This window comes from Dermacentor andersoni, chromosome 4 (genome assembly GCF_023375885.2).
Source record: "Dermacentor andersoni chromosome 4, qqDerAnde1_hic_scaffold, whole genome shotgun sequence".
In the NCBI taxonomy this organism is placed as follows: domain Eukaryota; kingdom Metazoa; phylum Arthropoda; class Arachnida; order Ixodida; family Ixodidae; genus Dermacentor; species Dermacentor andersoni.
This window is the reverse complement of record NC_092817.1, coordinates 45273104-45295978: the sequence shown is the minus strand read 5'-3', so window position 1 is coordinate 45295978 and position 22875 is coordinate 45273104. Positions and strand designations below refer to the sequence as shown.

Sequence of the window (22875 nt, the reverse complement as noted above, 5' to 3'; positions counted from 1 at the left end):
CGAACCCGTCAGCGCGCCGGAAAGACCTCCTTCAAGCGCCTGATGCTGCTTTATTACTGTTTTCTGTTTTCGACGCTCCAAACAAGTCGTTACATGGGCGGCCCGCCTTATACGACGTGGTGACCACATGGTGGACAAGAGGCGAAAAAAAGCGCTTGCTTTTCCTGTAAGCGTATTGCTAAAGTATAAGTGGAGGAGGAGGAGAGAGAAAGGAAGCAGGAGAGCGGAAGTGTGTGAACATTGAGATTTACCTTGGCTCCACATCTTGAATAACACGGCTGGGATGTTCAGTTCTGCTTCCTCCGCGCAACGAACGTTCTCTGGGGACGAAGCAGAGGGGGGGGGGGGGGAGAGGGAATACAGATATTGGGGGAGAATTCGGCACGGGGCAACTGCTCCAGCACACGGGCACTAAATAAACCACGTGCGCGCAGCATTAGCACGTGGGCGTGGGCAACCGAATACTTTTGGAAACACGGAAACCGAGCAGGTGACGCAAAAATTTTCTTCGTATAGAAGATAGAGCGGCGGCGTAGCTTGAAAAACTGCGTGGACGTTAAACCACGCTCCGCTCTTTGTAGAAAAAAAGAAAGATAACAGAATACACCGTTAATATTTTGGCGCCATTTAGTATGCACTCGACGAATGACGGCTGTTGCCTCTGAGATTTCGGTGCACACCTCTGCCTATATTTCTTTCGTTCTTTTTGAACTTCCAGTAAGGCGCTGTTTTGGGTGGACTGACATATGACACACAAAAGGCTTCAGACAAGGCGACGCGAACGACGACAAACACGAACCCTAACTTGCTATCCAAAGTAAACCTTTTCGCGATTACACATTTCGCAGGCACATATGCCACGCAAGAGGCATCACTAACGCGTGCAAGTGAAAGGTATAACCTACCATCGTAAGTAAAAACCATCAAACAAACAAACAAACAAACAAACAAACAAACAAAAACTTTGAATTAAAGGGAACGAAGGAAGAGTTGTAACGAGCTATTCATCAATCCATGGCTCCTCAAAGGAGCGTGCCAGCCTCCCGAAAGCTGCAACGCGAACAATGAGGGACCTTTTGGCGTAAAAATCAAGCGTCATCGGGGGTTGCGCGATTGTCGGGGAAAAAAGAGCGATTCGACGGAGGCGGTAAGCGGAGCCGAGGATATATCGAAGCGGCGCAGAAGTTTTGAGAACGCGAACTTAAACGGCAGTGTAACGATAGCTATACAGCTGGCCTGGAAATTCTAAGGACAATTTTAAAGCTACTTACGAATAACAAAAAAAAAAAAAACAGAGAGGAAAGAACACCAGACAAAGAAATTACGCGAATATCTTCGCACTTTCTCGTTCGCGCGGGAGGTGTAGGCGTATGTATATCGTTGCGGGCATTATGGAGATGCAAACGGATCGCTCGTGCTTTCACTCCCTTCGGAGGGCCGTGCTGCGTTCTGCATTGCAGATTCGAACAGCCACAACTACACTCCTACCGCTGCAAGTTTGCTTTTACGGAGCTTCCTGCGCTGTTTGTCTTTTTCTTCTTGTATTTCCTTTCTTCTGTCTTTTTTTTTTTTTTCATGAGCCGTAGAACCCGTCCGGAAATTTCCCTTTTCGTCGCAATAAAAAGAAAAAAAAATCTCTTCCGGAGCAATGGAAAATCACTGTTTCACCAACGCCGCGGGAGATGCCGATGAACGAAACCGCAGACTTGTAACTTCGCTGCCAACTTTCCGGGATATTACGGTCAGCTGCTCGCGACCGAAAACGCTTGCTTCCGCGGAAACAACACGGGGCCCTCGGCGCGCATTTGCATTGTAGTAATCGAGAAACTTTTTGAGACTTGTAGAGGACTTAGCTTTACATATGAGCGATCGCCATTTTGTGCTGGGGCTGCGAAAGGCGAAAGTGCTGCCACGCACCAAGTTTCGAAGAAGAAAAAAAAATATAAGTAAGGTATCGTCGTGTAAGGAACGAGGTGTAATGTTATATTTGTTCTCGAGGCATCGGGCCTCGAATTCCCAGCCGTTACGCTTCTTTAGCCGAGGAGCCTTTTCCCCTATTCTAATTTTGCCATTTTGCCCACGATCGCTAAACATTTCCGCACATCCTCCTGCACGTCCTCGGGATCTTTCCAGCATATTCTACCTCGTGCTGCACCCACCAAAGCGTCTCTTTTCTTTCTTTTTTTCTTTTCGCCCGCATGCCATTACAGGTACACGACAATAGCACATTCGGTGCCTGCGCCTGGAAGCGTTCAAATATTCGTCGCGAAATATATCGCGGTGCCAGTGCGAGCGATTTCGCGCAAGGAAGGTATCTGTATACGTATGCTCATACGAGCACTATAAGCATTGCAAAGGCACACCAAGAGACAGGCGCTTGCACGGCAGCAAGGTCAGACAAATTGTGACGCGTCGGTTATCGGGCACAATGGCGTGCCTCGTGGGTTGCCTCTCACGCACTCAAACAAACAGGGGGAAAAAGAAACGAGAATTCAGGGAGAGGAGCAGAACAGCAGAAGTTTCCGGGGGCGTCCCTGAATGGGATGATACGTGAAACCGAAAACCAAACTTGGGACTTCCATTGTGATCGTCCGGATCCTCTCCGTGGCCGGCATTACTATTCCCCCCGCTGTCCCATTCCTTCTTTCCCGTTTCCCTGCCTTTGTTAGGTCCCTACAGTTGTCTCTTTTGCTCCCTTCTCTCCCCAACTTCGGTATGCCCCGTTTCCCTTCCGACCCGCGCCTATCCACGAAGTGAAAGCGCACGCCACGAGAGGGCGCCGCATGTGGCCCTGCACGGTCCCTATACGTGCCCACGGGAGGAAGAGGTGTCCGTTGTTTGCGCGTGAAAAATGTAGCCGCGGGCCCCGATCACCTATACGGGCCATGTATCACGCGCAAAAGGACAGGGGCCGAAAAAATGGCGTTTGCGCTTTCAGCTCGCGCGATCGCTCTCGCGTTTCTTTACTTCTCTCCGCTTTACTTTTGTCTGAAAACGGGTGCGGAGGACTCTTTATATGCTAATCATCCGCACCGTCCCTGACCGCAGTGAAACGGGCCCCTTGTTTGCGACTCTCACACGCGCTGTGCTCTGCTTCCTATTTTACTCTACTTGCACTTGTCCTTCGGGTTTCAGCCGGGAAGTTACGATTTCCTCGATAGTATCACGTCGCAGCAAACTATCAGATCAGAAGCGCAGTGTTCCTCTTTGAGGGTAGTGTTGTTACTCTATATTTACGCTTACGGTAGGGGACTCATATTTTTGACAAGCAACAAAAGATTTCGCATACGGCCGGCACTACAAAAAAAGCAAAGCGAATCTAGCGCTTCGACGACTGTAGTAATATTTTTATAGCATCCATCTGGGAGTTGAACTGTCGATAGTTCCATTTGTTGAACCGAGCCACACTTCCTCATTTGGAGTAAAGGAAATTTCGCCTTACTGCATGCTACGTTACTGTTGAAGCTATTATTTCTCAATGGAGAGTGATGGACAAACCAGGCGTAAACGAGGTAAAGTGAGTTAAAAAACAAAGAACAAATTTCTTGGCAACTAAGACTGACAACCTGTAGTTGACGAGTGCATTGCGATATTTTCAATTCCTAGTTTGAACAGCAGTTTTCAGTTTCTCAGGTAGCATGCCTAGGCATGAACGCAATTCATGATTACTTTTTTTTTTCAGAACACCTAGTTTGTATATTTTTGAGCATAAGTCTACCTCGATTGCATTGAGCGGAAGTTGCATTGTTTTGGCCAAGCGATAGTGCGTTGATCAAGCTATACCTCAGACCAGCGGGCTCCGGTTAAACGGTGCAAGAGCTCTCTGGCATAGCGCCGCTTAGCGCCCTTGATAACTCGCTTAGGCAAGCGCTCCTGTAGTCCCAACGTCGCCCAGACGGATCAGCTATTCACACATGTGGATCAGCTACATAGTGAAGTATGATGCTCGCTTGTCGCCGTCCCGATTTCACTGCGCGGATTTCGGCCCACTCGTGTGGCGTCATTGCTCAATTCTAAAAAAAATGACTTACGCCGTTTACCTTGTTTCTGAATGATCTGGGGCTACAGTCGAAGCTACGCGGCGTTCTCCGGCCCTCAGACTGCTGGGCGCCCGAGATTGAGCAGACGACGTTCTGACATGTAGGGACACCTGTCGTATACACGACGCATGAGTGCACTTCTAATTTGATGACACGCCGGCCGCATTTTATGGCGAATTCGGCAAATCGCGCCGGTGCGCACTGGGGCGCCCCAACTCGCCGTTTCATCCGATCATCCTTGCCCCAGGGCGCCCCGGTGCGATTTGGCGAATACGCCATTACTCTCCAGTGCCTCATTGTGTACCTGTGTAATGAAGCAGACGGTCCTTCTGTTTTTCGGTAGCAATTCGAAGACGACGACAACGACGACCCGTGCGGTGATTGCGAGAGAGTTCGTGCTGTTCGCTGCTGCTAGGCTGCTTGCTGCTAGAGTGATTATACCCTTTGTAATTAAATCTCATTACACGAGGATTATGCGTTGGTTACGGCTCTCGTGGCACACGTGATCAACCTTATGACGTCATATGCATCAACGTCAAGCTTGTGAACGAAGAGACATGACGACGCACAGTGCGGACAAAATGAGTAGAAGACCGAGTTCAGACTGTTTTGCTGTTCGCCGCTTTGGACAGTAGCATTGTCCAAGCAACTTTTGAAAAATACGCCTTCCTTGAAAATGCGCGCCAGTAGTGATTCTTGATTGCTTTTTTTTCTTTGTCGCCTGCACTGAATGTAACTGTCACTGAACTGCAGTCACTTCGTGGCGCTTATCTGTATGTATTTGCTAATTTCTCAACCAAGCTTCACACCTTAGTACGAGGCTGCGGCCGTTTCCCGCTGAAAAGAGCAGCGGGGAAGAAGTAGAAAAGAAATGCGTTGAGGTATAAGGCGGAGACAGAGTGAAAAAAAAAAAAGAAGGAAATTCCCAACATGCACCCGGTACGCCGCCCTACCGGCAGCAGCGCGCGCTACAGTTACACAGTCCGGTGAGCTCTCGCATGCTACGGGGCCTCTGCTACCTCAAACAGCCGAGAGAATAGGGGGGGGGGGGGGGGGGTCGCCGACAGGCAAGATGTAATCCAGTGTCAACGCAGTTCTTTGACAAGGCGGCTCGCGGCCCATTGAATTCGGGCGCATCCTCAACAATGCGTCGCTGTCAGCCACCGTATTCGTTGGGCACCGCGTGAGGTGATCCAGCTTGTTACGCGCTCACATATACACTAGCAATGCGCCAACTAAGGCTTCGAACAGATGCTGATTTTATGACGCTCGTGCCTTTCTGTTCTTTAGCTTTTTTGTTTCTTTAGTGGTTTGAGGACGCGTTCGCTCGAAGAAAAAAGCTTTCAGATGAATCGCATATCGCTTCCTTTCTCCCTCTGTACAGAAGGGGTCGGTTAGGCGTCATTGCGCATATATAAACAGCTTGCCCAGTCTATAGTAGCTTCTCTTCCTTTTGTCTGCAGCGAGAGGGCCATTAAAGTTTGCACTGTAAATATATTTGGACGAGCTTTGAATGTTGGGCCAACGGACGAAGGCATGCTACGGTATTCTGGTGACTGGCTGCAGTGTGCCTGTTATGCGGGCTGGTCGAACTTCAGTATTGCTTGCCCAACATGGCTTCCGTTCTGTAGCTATGGTTTCAGGCAACCCAACAAAGAGTGGAGGTTAGATTACTTCAACATGCAGCACCGTTTGAACAACGTCGGGTAAGACAAACTAAACAGAAAGAAAAAAGATGATTTACCTGTTCCCTGTTTGACGAGTTGTGATCATTATCCGCCTTGCTATTGTAGTTGTTTCCAACGTATTTGAAATTTTGGAAATTACATTTTTGGAATTGCAAATAGTTCAATCTTATCGTCAGCAGGTCGATGCGTGGCGAAAAATGACGGCAAATAAAAACAAATTATGAGCAGCGACACCGTCTTGAAATTGCCACGCCAGCTTTCGTTGACGTTATATATATATCGAAACGCCTAGCCAGCCTATAGCTAAATATTTATTAACAGCAGCAGCAGCAACAGCAACAACATGATTGAAAAAGAAAAGATTGTATTTAGTTCAAAAATGCAAAAAAAAAGAATAGCTTGGAAAAATCAGCAGATTCACCCTCCCTCCTTTCTTTCTTTCGCTTTTTTTTTTTTTTTGCATGAAACGCAGTCGCCTACACAAAGACAAACCCGTGACATTGCAGTGACATCATGAGTGCCGCACTCTTGCTGCGACATTCTAAAGCTGAACTTTAGCCCCCGCTCCCACCGCTAATCTGCAATATATTTCTGTCGTACAAAAATTCAGTGAGGTTACTTGCAAAGGTGGTATTGTAGCTTCCTTTAAAAGACGTTTTACGATTATTCGATAAAGTCGGCCTACAGACTTCTAGAAGAAGAGGTCTTACAGACTACTGATAAAGTCGTCTTACACACCACTTGGAAACGCGGTCTTAGGGACATTTGAAAAACTATCAGATTACTTAAAAAAAGTTGTTTTTGAGATTACTTGAAAAAGCTGTCTTTCAGATTACTTGTAACAGTAGTCTTAAAGACTATGCTTAAAAAGTGGTCTTACACGTAACTTGTGCTGTGGTCTTACAGTTAAGAATCACTATATACCTACAGTGGTTCACTCAGTGTTTCCTCTTAGTGACCCTGTACTCTTGAGAAACATGTGCCCTGGAACCGGTCATTACAAACCGGTGGAATTAAGCAACTGCAGGTGGCGAGAGGGTTAGCGCACCTATCACTATAGAGCACGTACCGGACTTGATGGCCGCGTCGTAGTCCATCTCGCCTCCCGGCTTGAGCAGCGGAGGGTAGCCCGAGCGACCGCCGAGGCCCACCAGGGAGGCACGCTTCGGTGGTCGACCCGGTCTGAAAACAGCAAAATAAGAGCGAGCGCGTGAAACACTTGTTAACTAACATCATCAACACTCACCTCAGGACATAAAATTATGCAGGCAAAGCGGGAGTGATGCATGCAATATAAGAAAGGACAATGATGGCATGTTAGTTTAACAGCCGGGTATTACATTATGCTCTCTTTTGTCCTTGAAGAAGCAGCGCAAAGGCAATTTTAGTAGGTTAATCAGTTTTGCCAGTGCTTCTGTGGCCGTGAAACGTCCTCAGGGCCAAAACGACAGTTTTTTTTTTTTTTCAAGTACACCTTGTACGTGCAAGAGACTATTCAAGAGCTAACTTGAAAATTTTGTAAACGATAGACCAATCAAAGAAACAAGCTCCTCGGCGACCGACGCTGTGGCCTGCAAGGTGACTATATAGGAAAATATATACGAAACAAGATAACTTCAATAGAAAAACCCGCTTCCTGTTGGCGGTGGTGTTACTGTCCTTGCCAGAATATAAGGGCTTCGTAATCGCCAAGCACAACCGGGCGCTCGGTGGACGTGACGAGGCACTGCGAAATTGGCGCATCGATCACCACCTTTCCTCTTCTCCGCGTGTTCAAGGCTGGGAGCGCACGCGGGGGGCCTCGTACATAAGCCGTCGCGTTTCCATTCAATCTAGAACGCCTTCGCGCATTCAACGCAACACAAGATTGAAACGTCGCGCTGATTTGCGCTCCACCGTATAAAGGTCGCGGCAAATGCGCTGCCCTGTCGCTCTGACAAGACTCATCCCGTTCCTCGCAAAGTGTGTGCACGTGTACTAAGCGCGCGAGCCGGTCCTGCATTCGTCTTCGCCGCAGCACACAGACACAGGCGGGCGACTGCTCGCACGACTCGCAAAGAAAGGGAAGGGGGGGGGGGGGGGGTGACCCTCAGTCAGACAACGTGTTCCGTTCCAACGCTCCGATGCGGGAAGGGTTTCATGCGCAGTCACGTTCGCAGTCGGCTCGGTACATTCGGAAAATACGGGTTTTCAGACGAGCCGTGGCTGGTATAAGGACGACGACATTTGCGCGCTGTTGTTCGGGAGCTGTTTACGAAACTGCGCGCGCGGGTGCAGTGCATATTTCCTTTCTTCTGCGACAAAGATAAATAAATGTTCGCTTTTCATCTTTTCGCGGTCATTTTCTCAGTGATGAGAACGGGGCCGAATAGCGTATAATGATTCCATTTCTTCTACGTATTGCGCCTGTGGTCCGAGCGGCGCTTCGCCTCTGTGCTATCACCGATATCGGTTCGTCACTATATGATAAGAAACAGACTCGAGCGAAAGGAATACCAACGTTATATCCGCCCTAGATAGACATGTAGAGAGAGAGAAACAAGGAAAGGCAGGGATGATGATGTTTGAGGTTTAATGGCGCAAGGGCCAGGTATGTCCAAAGAGCGTCGTGGAAAGGCAGGGAGGTTAATCAGATGGACGTCTGGTTTGCTACCCTGCTCAGAGGAGAGGGAATGAGGGATTAAAAGGAGACGGGCAAATATAACACAAGAGGCCTATGGTCTCCCACATACAACGTGTTGTTCCAGTGATAAATCGCTAAGAGTACTCGCTCAAAGAACACATTCGTCAGAAAGGTATACGTTCGACTCTGTACGTACCGCATGCTAAGTGTCGCGAAATACAAGCAAGTTTACAACAGAGTATGGTAGAACATATCTTAACAAGGTGTCGCCGAAAGTGCTGCTGTAAGACAAACTATACCTCAGATACGTACACAAAACTCTCTCTCTCTCATAGCGAAGCGATAGCTGCTGTAATGATTCATGCGTGTGTACGTATATAGATGCATGTGTGTGCGTGCGTCCGTGCTTGTGTTCATCTTTCTGTAAAACTGAACACACGTCAACGCGGCAATCCACTGATGTTATATGCGATGTAACCGAAATGAATAACGGCAGGTTCCTGAAAAACGAATTTCTATTCTAGTGCACATCGCTCTGTTGGGGCTGTACGCGCGAACCTAAAGTTCAAGGATAAACTGTAGGCACTAGGCGTTCTCCCTACATGTGGGAAAACTTTGGGACAAAAAGAAGAAAAGAAAGATATCTTAAACATTCTTTATCACTTATCAGGTGCAGCATCTCGCAGTCTCAACAGCGCGACGAAAGGGGGACCGGTCGTTTTTACAACGGCTAACGAATCGCGTCCGGGGCACACTCCCAAAGCAACGTCGCACCGAGAAGAAGTTAGAAAAATAAAATAAAGCGCACTGACGCGGTTTTCACAAAGCGCACTGAAGCGCACGGGAAGCTGCACAACCCGACGAAAAATCAAGTCCAGACTCCCCGCCTCCCCTCTTTTCACAAGAAAATGAACTCCACTGGCGTAAACATGCTTGTAAGCGACGCTCCATTCCCCCCCCCCCCCCTTTTTTTTTTTCCTTTTCTACGCGTATACGACAAACTTCTCGCGAAAAAGCGGACTCCCACAGAGCGAGATTCGGTATACAGTCACCGGGCACTCTATGAAAACGGACAAGAAAATCACGCGGCAGAAGCTATGGGAGAAAGCGAGCATCGGGTACGCACAAATACGGACCGAGAGAGCACGCGGCTGCCCCATTGTGACGTATGCAAATCGTCCCTGCTTCCTTTTTTTCTGTCGAAACAGGTCCCCTTATGCTATACTCACTTCCCTATCGGAATGCTCCTTTTTCGGAACCAGTGGAGTTTACTAAACGCTCATTGTTTGTAAACCGCGTAAGGCGGGGCGGCGTGGCTTGCATTGTGCGCGGTGTGCATCGTGGCGTCCTCAAAATGGAAAGTAGAAGGCAAAAGGAAGTGTGTTCGTGTGTGTGTGTGTGTGGGGGGGGGGGGGGGGGGGGTATTCTAGATATTCTAATGAAAACGTCTTCGGAGAAGGAAGCAAAGGCTGGCCGCATTTTGCAGCAGCAACGGGAAAACCTGCCACCGCGGTCGTCCGTTTCCCCCAGAGTGTTCTCTTTTCTACCCGACGAGTTTCATATGCAGATTCGTCTGGTTTGCCGGGCAGCTCTTCCCTGGTTTCTCCGGTGTTCGGCTTGGCTATTGGCACGTCGGTCTCTGTACATGTAGCCTGAACTTGCGAACATTAATTTTGAAGTTCTCCCGGGCAACTTTGTATACTGTCGGCCCAACGGAACTGTTCGCAAGGGGTTCAGTGTTTTGGGGAGATGGGGAAAGACTTGTGGGAAATTAGGCGCCTGCAGCAACCTGATAGGCTTGATAGTGTAACTGAAGTACGAGTATAAGAAAGAATTGTGTATCGCTGGTGGGAAGCACTTATCAGACAGAACGTATTCAGCTGAACGGGCATGCTAAGACTGTGGAAGCGTTATGTTATTGATCATGTTTTCTAACGGCATCGGGGTGGCGACAAACGCAGCAGCGACAAATAGTTATTTAGCCTGCTTGAGCTAATCAGGTATTATATACATGCATAATAACATATAGTCGAGCCTGTATCGGCTTGATCTTTTCTCTCTTCAATGAAACATCTATCTCTATATCTTAAAGTTATGTATATACACATGTAGTGACTCCGCATCTATCAATCTCGTCGATGCTTTCTTTTTATTTTTAGGAATACTCTAAACATGTCTTGCTTATCTAGACTGCTAACCAGGTAATGTTTCCATCCGCTTTGAATCCCAGCGCTTCGGGAAGGCGGGCGTTTCCGACGAGTCTTTCTGGGAGAATATTTTGGCATCATCCATTACGATGTGCCGAGTCGTTTTTTTGCTCAAATATTTGCTCCGCCATGTTTCTTATAGCAAGGCACTGCAGCATGCCCTTCTTTGTGCTATCATACAAATCTTCCCTCCTGATTTCTTTCTTTCCGTATTTGAAAATATCCGTGGTCTTTCTTGTTTCCATCCTTTGCATCCAATTTAACGTCTCTGTAATGTTAGCGTGAAAATAAGCGCCAGCTGTTTAACATTTAGGACACATTTGAGTTTTCATCCTTCGCCTAAGGGACACCAAAAATATCAGATCTAAGAAACAAATGCGGAGGCCTTGATCACGTGCGACAAATGTCAAAGCAAACATGTCCAACTGAACACGTCTAAGTGAAAAGTGTTTCCATGGGGCTTAGGCACGCTGCTACACCTTTACTTCTTGCTTCGCAATCATAGTTTTAGTGGAGCACTGCTTGTACTACCCTCTCACAGCAGTGGTCGCGTGTGAAATCTCAAGAACGCCAATAATGAGCCACGCAAAAAAGAAAAGCTCCAAAAACCGCTTCAGAAGTGACGTTTTTCTCGGTTGAGTGACGAAGAGCCGTTTAACCGGCCAAAGTACTCTCTGATAGCGTACACTTCGCACTCGCGGAAGATTTAATGCGACGCCGGACGCCATTGTCAGAGCTTGTGTGTGGCGTTGACATTCCTGCAATGGGAAGAGATATACAGCCAGTGACACGGCGCATTGTGCTCCGCTTTGCGTTCTTGACTTTTCCATTGTGCGTTTTATGAGAGCCGGCTATATATGCCGCCCCGAGAGAGCGCGCATTCAACGGGGCAGACGGACCGGAGGAGTTGAAACAGGTTTGCTCGCTGCATGCGGCAGCGATGGCCGTACGTGCAAATCCCGGATATATATATATATATACGGGTGCAGAGATTAGCATAAAGTCTATGTGGCGCGCGGTCAGCCAGTCGTTTTTATTTCCTTTCTTCAAAATCGTTCCCCACGGTATACACACACAGCAGTGGGCGGTTGCCGTATAAATTCTCGCCTCCCTTTTTTACCCCCGAAACGTCACGCACGAAGAGGGCGTGTACGTTTAGTTTAATTGTGCATGCATATGGCACTCTTTCTACTTTCGCACGTTTTCGGGCAGTTTTGAACTCCAGGCAAAGGCGTCCTCTGACTGACTTTACACTCTCCCTCTGCTGGCCATATATATAATATGGCAAGCGGGTTTGGCACGCAGCAGTTTCAGATCCCCTTGACCAAATAGTTCGCCATCTTTCTCTCCCTCTTATGCATGTGTACACGGACGCTGCAGGACTTCCCCTGTCGACGCGAGGCGATTGTTTCGCCGGGATTTCTCCCTATTCTCGGGCCGCGAGCCATCCTCTATTCGCCGAACCACTCCTCCCGTTTTCCCGTCGTTGCTCCCCTCGGCGCGCTGCTTGTTTTTTTGTAGCTCTTCACTTCTCAGTGATCTGAAAGCGGTGTATAGGTCACGTTCATACTATGTACGGGCAAGCGCATATATTCGACGGGGAGCCATGGGAAGCGCGCACTGCTCAAAGAGAGGAGAGAGAACAGAATTCACGAGGAACAAAAGGTTTTAGGGAGTACGGCGAAAAGAGGGCTGGCTGTTTTAGAAAGCGCGAATATATTTCCGCTTTCTGTCAGCAGCCCGCACGCACTCTTCCGTTCCCGTGCCAAACGCGCCTGCGGCTGGCCCAGCAGACGACAGACAGACGGCTGTCGTTTGCTCGCTGAAAACGCCATCGCGACAAGCGCGTGAGCAGAGGAGGAAGAAACGGGAGCTGTGGGTTGATGGCAGGGTTAAGACCACGTGAGGACATAGTGAACGCCGAAACCCGTCGTATTTTATCGGCTCGTGTCGGCTAGTTGCCGGCGCTCGTCCGGAGGGCACGAGCACTAGCTCTTTCCTCGTCGGGAGGCCATGCCGCCTGTCGTCAGCTTGCGTGGGCACTGTGGACGACACGTCGTTCCCCCCATCTTTCCCTGTCCCGTTTCACGTCACCCCACGGAACGTGTGCGGCTAATGATTCTGGGAAGCTGTATCAACACTGGCGATGTGCCTCTGCGGAAAAGAGTTTTGGAGCGGGCGACGTGGAAGGTCGTTTGCATGTTGATGTTCTGCCCCGCGATATGCTCCCTGGCTGCTTTTTCTGCGTGCCGCCTGTTATTGGAAATCGGGTTCGGGCACGAAAGGAACGAGTGAGTGGCGGTACTACAAATGGGTGACGCTTCTCCTAAAGTTCTTACATTACCTACATATCAGTAAGGTAGGTAGCCGTTATATGGGACAGTTGATTCATTATGTTGATTGAGTGATTTTCTTCTTTTTCTAGCCACTGAACTGCACAGAAAGACATTTAGCAGCGCAGCTAGTACTCCTCGGGAAACGAACACCGCGTCTGGGAATCGGACTCGCTACCTCAAGCACCACAGGGACATATAGCCACTGAGCCACACCAGCTTGTGTATGGTACCCAATGGAGGAACGCGGAAGGTGAGAAAATGGATGCCTCGAAGTGGAGAAGAATAAGAATCGATAACGATGCGACAGCAGTTCCGTGACGGAAGCAGCATCTCCTACGTAGCACAAGGGCTCCGCGCTCTCAGCACTGACGTCACGTCGTAGGGCGGCGACTGATATATTAATGCGAGACGGTGGATGCGTTATTATTATTATTATTATTATTATTATTATTATTATTATTATTATTATTATTATTATTATTATTATTATGTTGCGCCATAGCTTGCGATCTGGACCACCGGCAGCCACAAATGACCATGCGACAGCACGTGAGAGTTTGTCGGTTAAAGAAGTAAATTGTCAAACTTCACTAACTTCTTTCTTTTTTTTTTGTGCACGTTGTTGTTCGCTTCAGGCAACTCATTTTTGTTTTCGCGTCACTTGCAGATAACACAGGCCTTAAGCAGCCTGCTATAAATGCGTCGAGCTGAAGATGCTAAAATAGTATGTGCCACGTAAATAGGTCGCGCACAATATAATCACCGCGAGGACCACGAAACAACAGTACTTCTGCTTGTAACCCGGGTGCCGGTATAAGTGAACGCAACCAACATCTGTCCGCCAATGTCAACCACCGGACAGAAGGAGCCCCGCTATTAAACTACACAGGAAGAAATTGCCGACGCGTAGCGACTCCCTGTCGGCGTTGCTAGAATTCGCAGTGACAGCTCACCGCCACGTGTGACGGGGATAGCGCGATCGTTGAGCGACTGTGACAGACGCACCGACGGGCGAGCACAATCGAGCACGTGACCGTGGCAAAACACGCTCCGCAGTGGAATGGAAGAAAAGAAGGCTGGAGAAAGAGGAATGGCGTGAAGCGGGGGAATAAAAAAAGGAACTGTTGTATAAAGTTTTCCGCGATCTGAACGGCGTATCTGATTGCCTAGGCAACCACGCACGCACCTATGCGCATATACATGTGAAAGCAAACGGAAACGCCGTTATAACTTTTTTTTTCTTTTTCCGCTCGGGCAAACACGCTCGCGCGGGCCATCTGTCCGTCAGCGGAGCTGTCGTCGAAAGTGGCCAGTGCGAGACGCCGCGCGCCACCAAACGCCCGACCGTCGCGTTAGCGAGATCAAATATGCGCGAATAGAAAGAGTCGCATGCGATGGAGATAAGAAAACAAGACCGCCCCCCCCCCCCCCTTCTCCGCCCTCATTTCCCCGGGGTTACGTTTTTGCTTGCCTATTCATGTGGACACAGCGTCAGCACGTAAAGAGAGAAAGTGGTGCGTGACGATGAGAGAAGGGCGCAGGGTGGGCCTATACTGCAGGGACGTTCGGTTCATTTTCTTAGTGCGTAGTTTGGAACACGTCCGCGCGGAGTCACGAGCCAAACCTAATTCGACAGCCGAACCTGAAAACTCCGTATGGAATGGGGTCCCGCATGCGGGATGTAGATGATTGACATCTAGAGGTCGGTTTCTCCTCCTCGTCCCCTCTCTCTACGTCGCCCTCTTCCTTTCGCTCTGTCACTTGAAGTGTGAATACCAACAGCTTCGTAGTTACAGTTTATCGCTAACTTCAGTTTTTATTTCTCTCTTGGTGTATACTCTTTGCTTGAATCGCGCACGTATATAGCGCGACACTTCATGAGGTTTTGAGCTCTTGAAGCGTCGACCCAATTAGCGCCTTTGTGTTGTAGGCATCACGTGTGTAGGACTCGATTATCGGTTGCGCGCGTATAACGACAGGCCTTTCCCCTCTTCACTGGAAGCGTAAATAGCCCTCGAGATAAAATTGAAGGACGAAATAATCAGAAAGAAATTGGACAAAGGGGCGCAGATAATGGAGCACAACGGCTGTGGAACGTGGGACAGAATACAGGTGAGTCTTAGCGAACTTAAGTGACACGGGGAGTTTTATAAAAGCGCACGTGAAATGGTCTTCGCTTATACAGCGATTTCCGCTGAGTAATGAGAATACCAAGAGACGCAGAAAGATAGGCATTATTTCGGGATGGAGGCCCTCTTTCGCGATAGATTAGATAGATAGATAGATAGATAGATAGATAGATAGATAGATAGATAGATAGATAGATAGATAGATAGATAGATAGATAGATAGATAGATAGATAGATAGATAGACAGACAGACAGACAGACAGACAGACAGACAGACAGACAGACAGATAGATAGATAGATAGATAGATAGATAGATAGATAGATAGATAGATAGATAGATAGATAGATAGATAGATAGATAGATAGATAGATAGATAGATAGATAGATAGATAGATAGATAGATAGATTTCATTTCTGGTATATATAGGCTAAGACTCTATCTGATGAAAAATACTAAAAATACACATACTGGTTAACATCGAAAAATTAAAAATAAACAAGTGGTGGATGACGATGGAGTAACATAAGCGCGAAGCTGGAAAAAATAAAATGAGGTTCCAACGCAATCACGCAGTCAATACCGTAGAGTCGCAAAATAAATAAATAAATAAATAAATAAGAAATAACCTCATCGCACATTATGCCCTCCTTGCAATCCCTGGAGAAGGTCACGGCCCGAGAATAGTCCCAAAAGCTAGCACAGTGTTTCCCCATTGTTCTAAACTCGACGCACAGTTCTCGCTTCGGCTGGGCATAAAATTCCCCAATTTATGGCAGTGCACGGGGTGTAGCAATTGATGTGTAACTAACTTTGGGTGCTTCACATGACAGCGAAGTACTTTTAACTTTAATGAAATATTTTCATAAGGGAGAACAAAAGTTCAGGCAATGAGCGGTTAAAATAAAGTTGCCACGAATCCTTTTCTTTTCCTTTCATAATCATTTTACCCCGTCCATATCATCCTTTTATTATTTTTCGCCATCGTTAATGCAATACCAAAGTTGGAAAGCTTCGGTTTCGTTCAATCGATGCCACTCGGAGAGGCCTTAATAGGGTGCCTCAATGCGCTCCTCCTTGAGGTACCCCAGGACGCGATTTAGGGTTCAAGACCTACTTTCGCCATCTGGTGCTGGGACGAGCAAACATGCTTCACAAGGCACGTACGCGCGGTCCAGGCGCGCGTTGGCGCTGCAACGGCGGTCATGCAGATGGCCCACTTTCTTTTAGCGCTGTAGGTTGATACTACACCGAATTGGGCAGAAAAAAAGGAAAAGGCAGAATCTTCGTCCATAAGCCTACATTCACGGAATAAAACGAGCAAAAGAGAGGACACCGAAGAAAAAGAAAGGAAACTGTAATTTTCAAGGGGGACTCGTGAACAATGTGAACGAGGAGGTCTGTTCTAGGGACGGACGGGGATACTTGCTTCCTTCTTTCTTTATTCATCTTTTTCTTTTCTTTACAAATAAAGAACTAAAAGTGAGCTATGTGTCAGAAGGGAGGTATATGGTGGAGTGGTGGTGGGCTCTGGTTATATGTGCGCTATGCGCGGAGCTCGGCTTTCGCTTTTCAACGCGCGCTCGCCGCGTTCGGTTGAAGGGATCGGGTATCGTGACGGAAGCGGCCGTAGGGATGGAAGCGGAGAGGAGAAAGGGAAAAAAAAACATAGGGCGGGAAAGGTTTGTTTGTAGTTAGGGGCGGTATATTTATGGGACGCACGCGATATGACCTCGGCGCGCACCCGGGAGCTATACGGTTTCCCCGCGTTTTTGGATCTGAAAAATGGGGGAGAGATCGCGCTGACGCGAATGTGCAGAACCCGATGTAAAGGCAGTTGTCTGCTGTGTGTGTGTGTGTGTGTGTGTGTGTGTGTGTGTGTGTGTGTGTGTGTGTGAGGCGCATACGGGACCACAAATAGTACTGTGTGTTCTCCTAGAGGGCATTCTATGTGAACATGTCTTTTTGCTTGCGTTTAAACACGAAACTCCTTAAAAGAGGTTACCTATACCTAGTGGCATAGCTAGGTTGTCTAGCACCCGGGGCCCATAGGTCTTCTGTCACCCCCCCCCCCCCCCCCCAGATGTAGCCGGCGGAAAGAGGGGTGTCTTCAGACGTATATGACACCCCCCCCCCACCCCCACTGGCCCCTCGCACCCGGGACCCACGCCCCCCCCCCCCCCCCCCCCTCCGTTGCTACGCTACTGCCTATACCACTGTCATTTCGCCGTCACTGTCACATTGACGGGTCGACGTGCATTTATTGACTAAATCGTAAACAAGTTCTGTCTACTCTTTTTTTCTGCAGCATTTAGTCATTCTCAATACTGCCAGGTCATAGCAAGTGAGCATATAATTTTACAATTCATGCAATAAAGAATTCAGCATGGTGAACGTATATATGTACAACAATAACAGTGGCCACGCACTGGACGTACATATGAGGAATACGAAGTAGCATGCAACACTTCATAGGTCCGGACTAACTTTGCTTCTATGTGTTGTCGTAGTGAATGAGACCATGGATCCGACAGAATAATTGGTCTGGTTACCTCATTATTTCATTCTTGCCTTCTTTTTTTCTTTTTCTTTTTTACTCGTTGTGAGACCGATTACTCCTTCCAACCCACGCTATCGACTCGGAAGCTGACTCTACGATATAGAAGGCAGTAAGATCCATGGGATACAGCGGATAAGGTTGTCCATACATATATATTTGTCCGAGATAGCTCACATAACTACATGTCTCAAGACCTGCGACGACAAAAAGTGCGCGCCAGCGTGCCTGTGGTGATGAGGGCCGAAGGCCTGGCATCGTCTAACACAACACCCTATCTTTGTCCGCCACGAAAGAAAACAGAGATCCTCAGGCCCATCAGCGGATGCGAAAGAAGAAGAAAAAGAAAGAGAAAGAAACTTAAGGACGAGGGTAAACGCGTTGGGCATTCATCTGGGACGCCCAAGAAAGAGGAGGGACCCTCTCGGGGTCCATGGAGGCCGTGTAGCTCCATATGCGAGGCGCATACGCCATTCCATCGGCGCTCCTCCCTGTGTTGCAGAATGCGATGAGGACGCAACCGGCAGAGCGAGCGAAATAAGTGAAGGGGGAGGGGGGGGGGGGGGCGGTAGTGCGAACGAACGATGCGGTGGGCCTCCAGGAAGCAGAGGCCTCAGCCGCAGCCAGACAGAACTCGATAAAGCACCAGAGTGCGCCGAGCAAGCCGTAGAAGCGGAGAAGAGTAAGTTGGAGAGAGAGAGAGAGAAACACTTTATTGTAGGAGGAACTAACAACCGCCACGGCGGGCGCGCGATCCGTGAGAAGGAAGGAAGCGGGCCACCCTACCCGCGCGCGACATCACGCCGAATTTTTCTCGGGCCCGGGGCCCGTTTTTCTGTCCCGGTGGTCCGGGAAAAAGAAAAGAAAAAAAAAACTTCAAAGGGAAGGAGCGAGGAGCAAGCGAGGAGGCGGCAAGGAGTCCGCGCCGCAGCAGAGGAGTGGGAGGCTCCGGGTTTCTCGCGTTTTCTTCGCTTTTATTTTTGAAGCTTCCTCTCGGGGCGAAGAAGAAAGCACGCCTCTCTAGTCGCCGCAGCAGAGTCGTCGCTGGCGCCTGCTCGCTTTCGTCTGTTTCGTGTGTGTGTGTCACTGACGCGCAGGTGGCGTTCGGGAGCGCGGAGGCGGACCGGCGACGCGGCGCGGCGCTTGTCGTCGTCGTCGTCGTCTTCGGTCGGCACGCCTACCGGCGTCTGCGGCGTTCCGCGGCGCGCCGGCGCAGAGCACGGCTCCGCATTTCGATTCGGACTCCCCGCAGTGGGACGGCCTTCTTTCCTTGGCGAACCCGCCTCCGCCCGCCGCCGCCGTTGCCGTCGGGTGCGGAAACGGAGACGTCTCCGGCCCCGTCGCTGCTGTTGCGAATGCCCGCTTTCGCTCTCCCTTCGCGTCCCCTTCCCTCCGTGTCGTGGACGGCGTCGGCGACTCGCGAGTCCTCGAGCGAACCGAATCGGTCGCCAGATGGCAGCAAATGTCCGCGGTCCGGTTTAGGAATCACTGGCCCCCTTGAAACCCTTGGTTTCAGCGAGAGCAGGGGGAAAGTAAATATGTCCGCAATGGGGGGAGATTAGTAAGAGGCGATCAGAAGATTGGTGGAAGTAGGGAAACGACAAGCAAAGGAGGCTTACAAAAACAAAGTTCGCAGTAGAGGTTCAGAAACATTGGTTATAAGAATTCATTGTGGGTTTTTTGCTTTCCTTTCTTTTTTAACATGAGTAGGACATTAGGTAATAAAATAACAAGAGATTGGTGGCGCAACCCACCATCCCGTTCCGAAGGGGACGCTCATAACATCCATCCATCCATCCATCCATCCATCCATCCATCCATCCATCCATCCATCCATCCATCCATCCATCCATCCATCCATCCATCCATCCATCCATCCATCCATCCGTGGAAGTTAAAAGCCCCTCAGAAAGTGGGATTCATCGTAAGCGCACAGGTGATTATTTCTTCCCTAGAACCCAAGCGTAACTACCAACGATAACTCGCTTAACACTCGCACGCCTCAGCAAAAAAGTAGCAGGTTCAGATTATATATATAACTTCACATGAGCGAGGGAATAACGTTTACGTGCGTGGGAAAACGGAGAATTTGGCCTGTGGCAGATTTTTATAGTCTGATACTACGCACTGGAAAGAAGATTCGGATGAAAGCAAGTTCTGACAGCAATAGGGTTCACATGTACGGTGTCATTTCCTTTTTTTTTTTTCTCTCTCTCTTTTTTCTTTTTTTTGGTCAAGGAGAGAACCCGCGCGGTTCTAGCTGCCCTACGACCCGTGGCTTTTCGCGCGCGTCCTACACGCAAACTCTGCCTTTTGTCATTTGCACATTTCTGTGAGTGATTCTCCAGTTCCAACCAAAACATATATGCACAGCGGTGCTGAAATCTCGACTGTTTACTTTAACGGGACGCCGAATGCGGCACTTCAGAGCCAATGTAGAGAAGCGGTACACTTTTCCGCATCCATGCTTTTTCGCGACGTTCCGCTCAAAGCCCGCAGGCTAGGCGCGCGGCCGCTACTCGCTTCTGCCAACAGATGGCGCATCTAGCGCCTCCCCTCCGGGCTAAAAGCCATTAAAGCCATTCCGAGGAGGGAACGAGCCCTCAATTTTCACTGATCCCCGACGCAAGAGTCTCGAAAGATGAGGCGGGGCGGACGGATGGACGGACGAACGGACATGCTCGCCTGAGTCACGGGCGCACAGACTAACGCATCCTCTCCTACGCCATCGCGCACAGGTCTAACTTCCTGGAGGCTGATCCCAAAGGGGCTAGCCTCGATGGCATTCGATTTGTCGTCGTGTCTCGTTGCGGTGTCACTGCTAACTAGGCTCCCGATCACGGTGATGCGCCCGGCTCCATTGTCTGCGCGCTGAAACCAAGAGAGCCTTCCTCTATACTATATAGGCGATACGCGAACCCCGTGTTCCACGTTGTGAACGTTCGTGTGTATGCTTGTACGTTTCACAAAAACATACGCGTGCGCGCCAGCCTGCACGGCGGGGGACGGAACTGCGCGGAGAAGAGAGTGGTGCACGAATACGTGCGCGCACGTGCAAGCTGTATAGCACCCATGCAGTCGGCACCGGGACGGAGAAACTAGATTGAGTGGGCCTTCGTGAAATTGGATCTCATTTCCAGCTTCCCCTTCCCTTTGTCGGTTCTCTCTCGGCCTCCGAAGGGGGAAGCATGCGTCGTGAGAGAGACGCGCTGCGAACTTGGGGCGCCAGCGACGGTGCGTCCCGTTAGCTCGGATCTCGTTTCTTTCACTAAAAGCGGTGTATACATGTAGCGTAAACGTATGAGCCGCAATATGGTTTGTGCGCGTGTATTGAATGTGTATACGTTTTAGCTGCACTCTGCATGGTTGCGACTGCGGAGCATATAGACGGAGAGAAGCTCGCGCACGTGCATGCGGCGTCGTTTGTGCCTGGCCTTACGAGTGCATATATGTTTGTTTGTTTGCGCGCGCGTGAGCTGAGTTGGTTGCGGTGCGGTGCGGGAAGGTGTCGAGGTCGTCTTGTTTTGGCAGACCCTTCGAACAGTCCTCGTATATACTGCACTTTCTTGTTAAAACCCCACGTCACTGCATATTCGGCTTTCTGAGACACACATACATAGGCCCTTATACACACGGGAAAAATCTTACGATATAGAACTGTTCGTATATAAGAGCAAATGCCACCTAATCGTGATGTTTGACATATATTGTCGGAGAGGGCGGCAGGCCAATGGCAAACGGCAGTATATTCAAACGTAAAGAGGTGAATTCGGTGTCTGGACTACAATAAAAGGTCGATTTCGGTTTGCCATAGGCGCGCGCGAAACTAAAGGCACAAAACGATGAGCGTTAAATACCACTCCTACACACCGGCTCTACAGTCATGCACGTGTATAGCATGCAACGGAAAAGCGAACTTGCACACAACGACATGAAATAGAGGCTAAAAGAAAAAGCACGTCTTTCCAACACAAAGAGCTATAGGAAAGCGTGTTTGCTTACAGTGATGCTCTTCGTCCTTCTCCCGTCTGTTGTCTGCAAAGACAAAATACGGTAGATACTTTTAGCCTCCCATGAAAACGCTTTTATATGGCGGGAGGCTGAAATGAAAGCAACATGTGGAGAACAGCTCGAGGAAGACGCGTATACAACCCTTGTCGTCTCTAATTTGTCATCTTAATTTCTAGCAAAGAAGACAACGTCTAGTTATAGAGAACGAGATTTGTTGTTGGACGAGATACTCGGCAGATAACTCGTTCGAACGGCAGAAGAATACGCATTTGGGCTGGTTGGTTCATGATTACGAGCAGTTTATAAACAGCGCTAAACAACAGGACGAAGAGAGGGACACAGACCACAGCGCTGCAGTGTGTGTCCCTCTGTTCGTCCTGTTGTTTAGAGCTGTTTACTTCTCGTTCGAACGGTATATAGCAAATATAGGCTGTGCGACTTGAAACGCGAAGTACCACTGTGTATATACCGAGTGTAACTTGAAGCGACTCATCGCTTTTATACTGGAGATCGTCAGATCACTGCATATAGGATGAACAAACGTTGCCGACACATACTACCTAGCGTGCAGTGACGACTGCCTGCAAGCACTCGAGCACCAGTGTTCACTGTGCGTGCCCGTTTGAATGGACGCGTGCGACACCATCCGTTATATAATTAGATGCTTACGCTCACTGAATCACAAGTGTGTACGAAAGAACGTTTCATATATTGTGCGTGCACGTAGCGATGTGCGAGGAGGAAAAGAAGTCAAAACTGCTAAATTATGTAACAAATGTTTTTTGTACAAACACAACCAGAATACACACACACACACAGACGAAGCTGACAGGACGAGCACCACTTCGTCTGCATATGTGCTGAACTGGCGCCCCTCTTTTCTTGGCTATAGGTTTCACTAACTATATATAGCTCACGAAGATGTACTTCTCTGAAGTATTGCATGCAAACGCTACACACGTCGAACAGTTAACTATGGCTTGCAAATTCGGCCCCCGCATGTATAGAATGCACATTTGCGCACGTGCGTATATAGCAGAATTAGTGTGACTGCGTGGGCGACGTGAACTTTCGATCGCGTGTCTTTTGTTTGGGTCTCGGGACAAAAAAAGCGAGCGAGTTTCAATGCCATGAATTCAAGTAGAGGGCCACGTTTTCTTTGAACTGAATGCGTTCAGTTGTCCGAAAGTGCGCATGTCATTCGTGGCTTGGGCACACGTATATGTGTACAACTTCTCGCGTGTTTCACACCAAAGCTGAATGATAAACAATTGTGAATGATAG

The 22875-nt window shown here is 49.0% G+C and overlaps 1 protein-coding gene across 3 annotated transcripts in view; it reads right to left on the bottom strand.

Moving 5' to 3' along the window:
- Window positions 1–22875, bottom strand: part of LOC126537032 (dachshund homolog 1-like) — a 65825-nt gene that overhangs the window by 20192 nt on the left and 22758 nt on the right. The window contains exons 2-4 of one of the 3 annotated variants that reach the window (XM_050184145.3): window positions 21583–21615; window positions 6798–6910; window positions 252–320 (exon numbers count right to left, since the gene is read on the bottom strand). In XM_050184145.3, the coding sequence (XP_050040102.1) occupies window positions 252–320; window positions 6798–6910; window positions 21583–21615 (215 nt within the window). The remainder of the gene's footprint in view (window positions 1–251; window positions 321–6797; window positions 6911–21582; window positions 21616–22875) is intronic. The other 2 variants (XM_055073659.2, XM_055073658.2) reach the window with 2 other exon arrangements.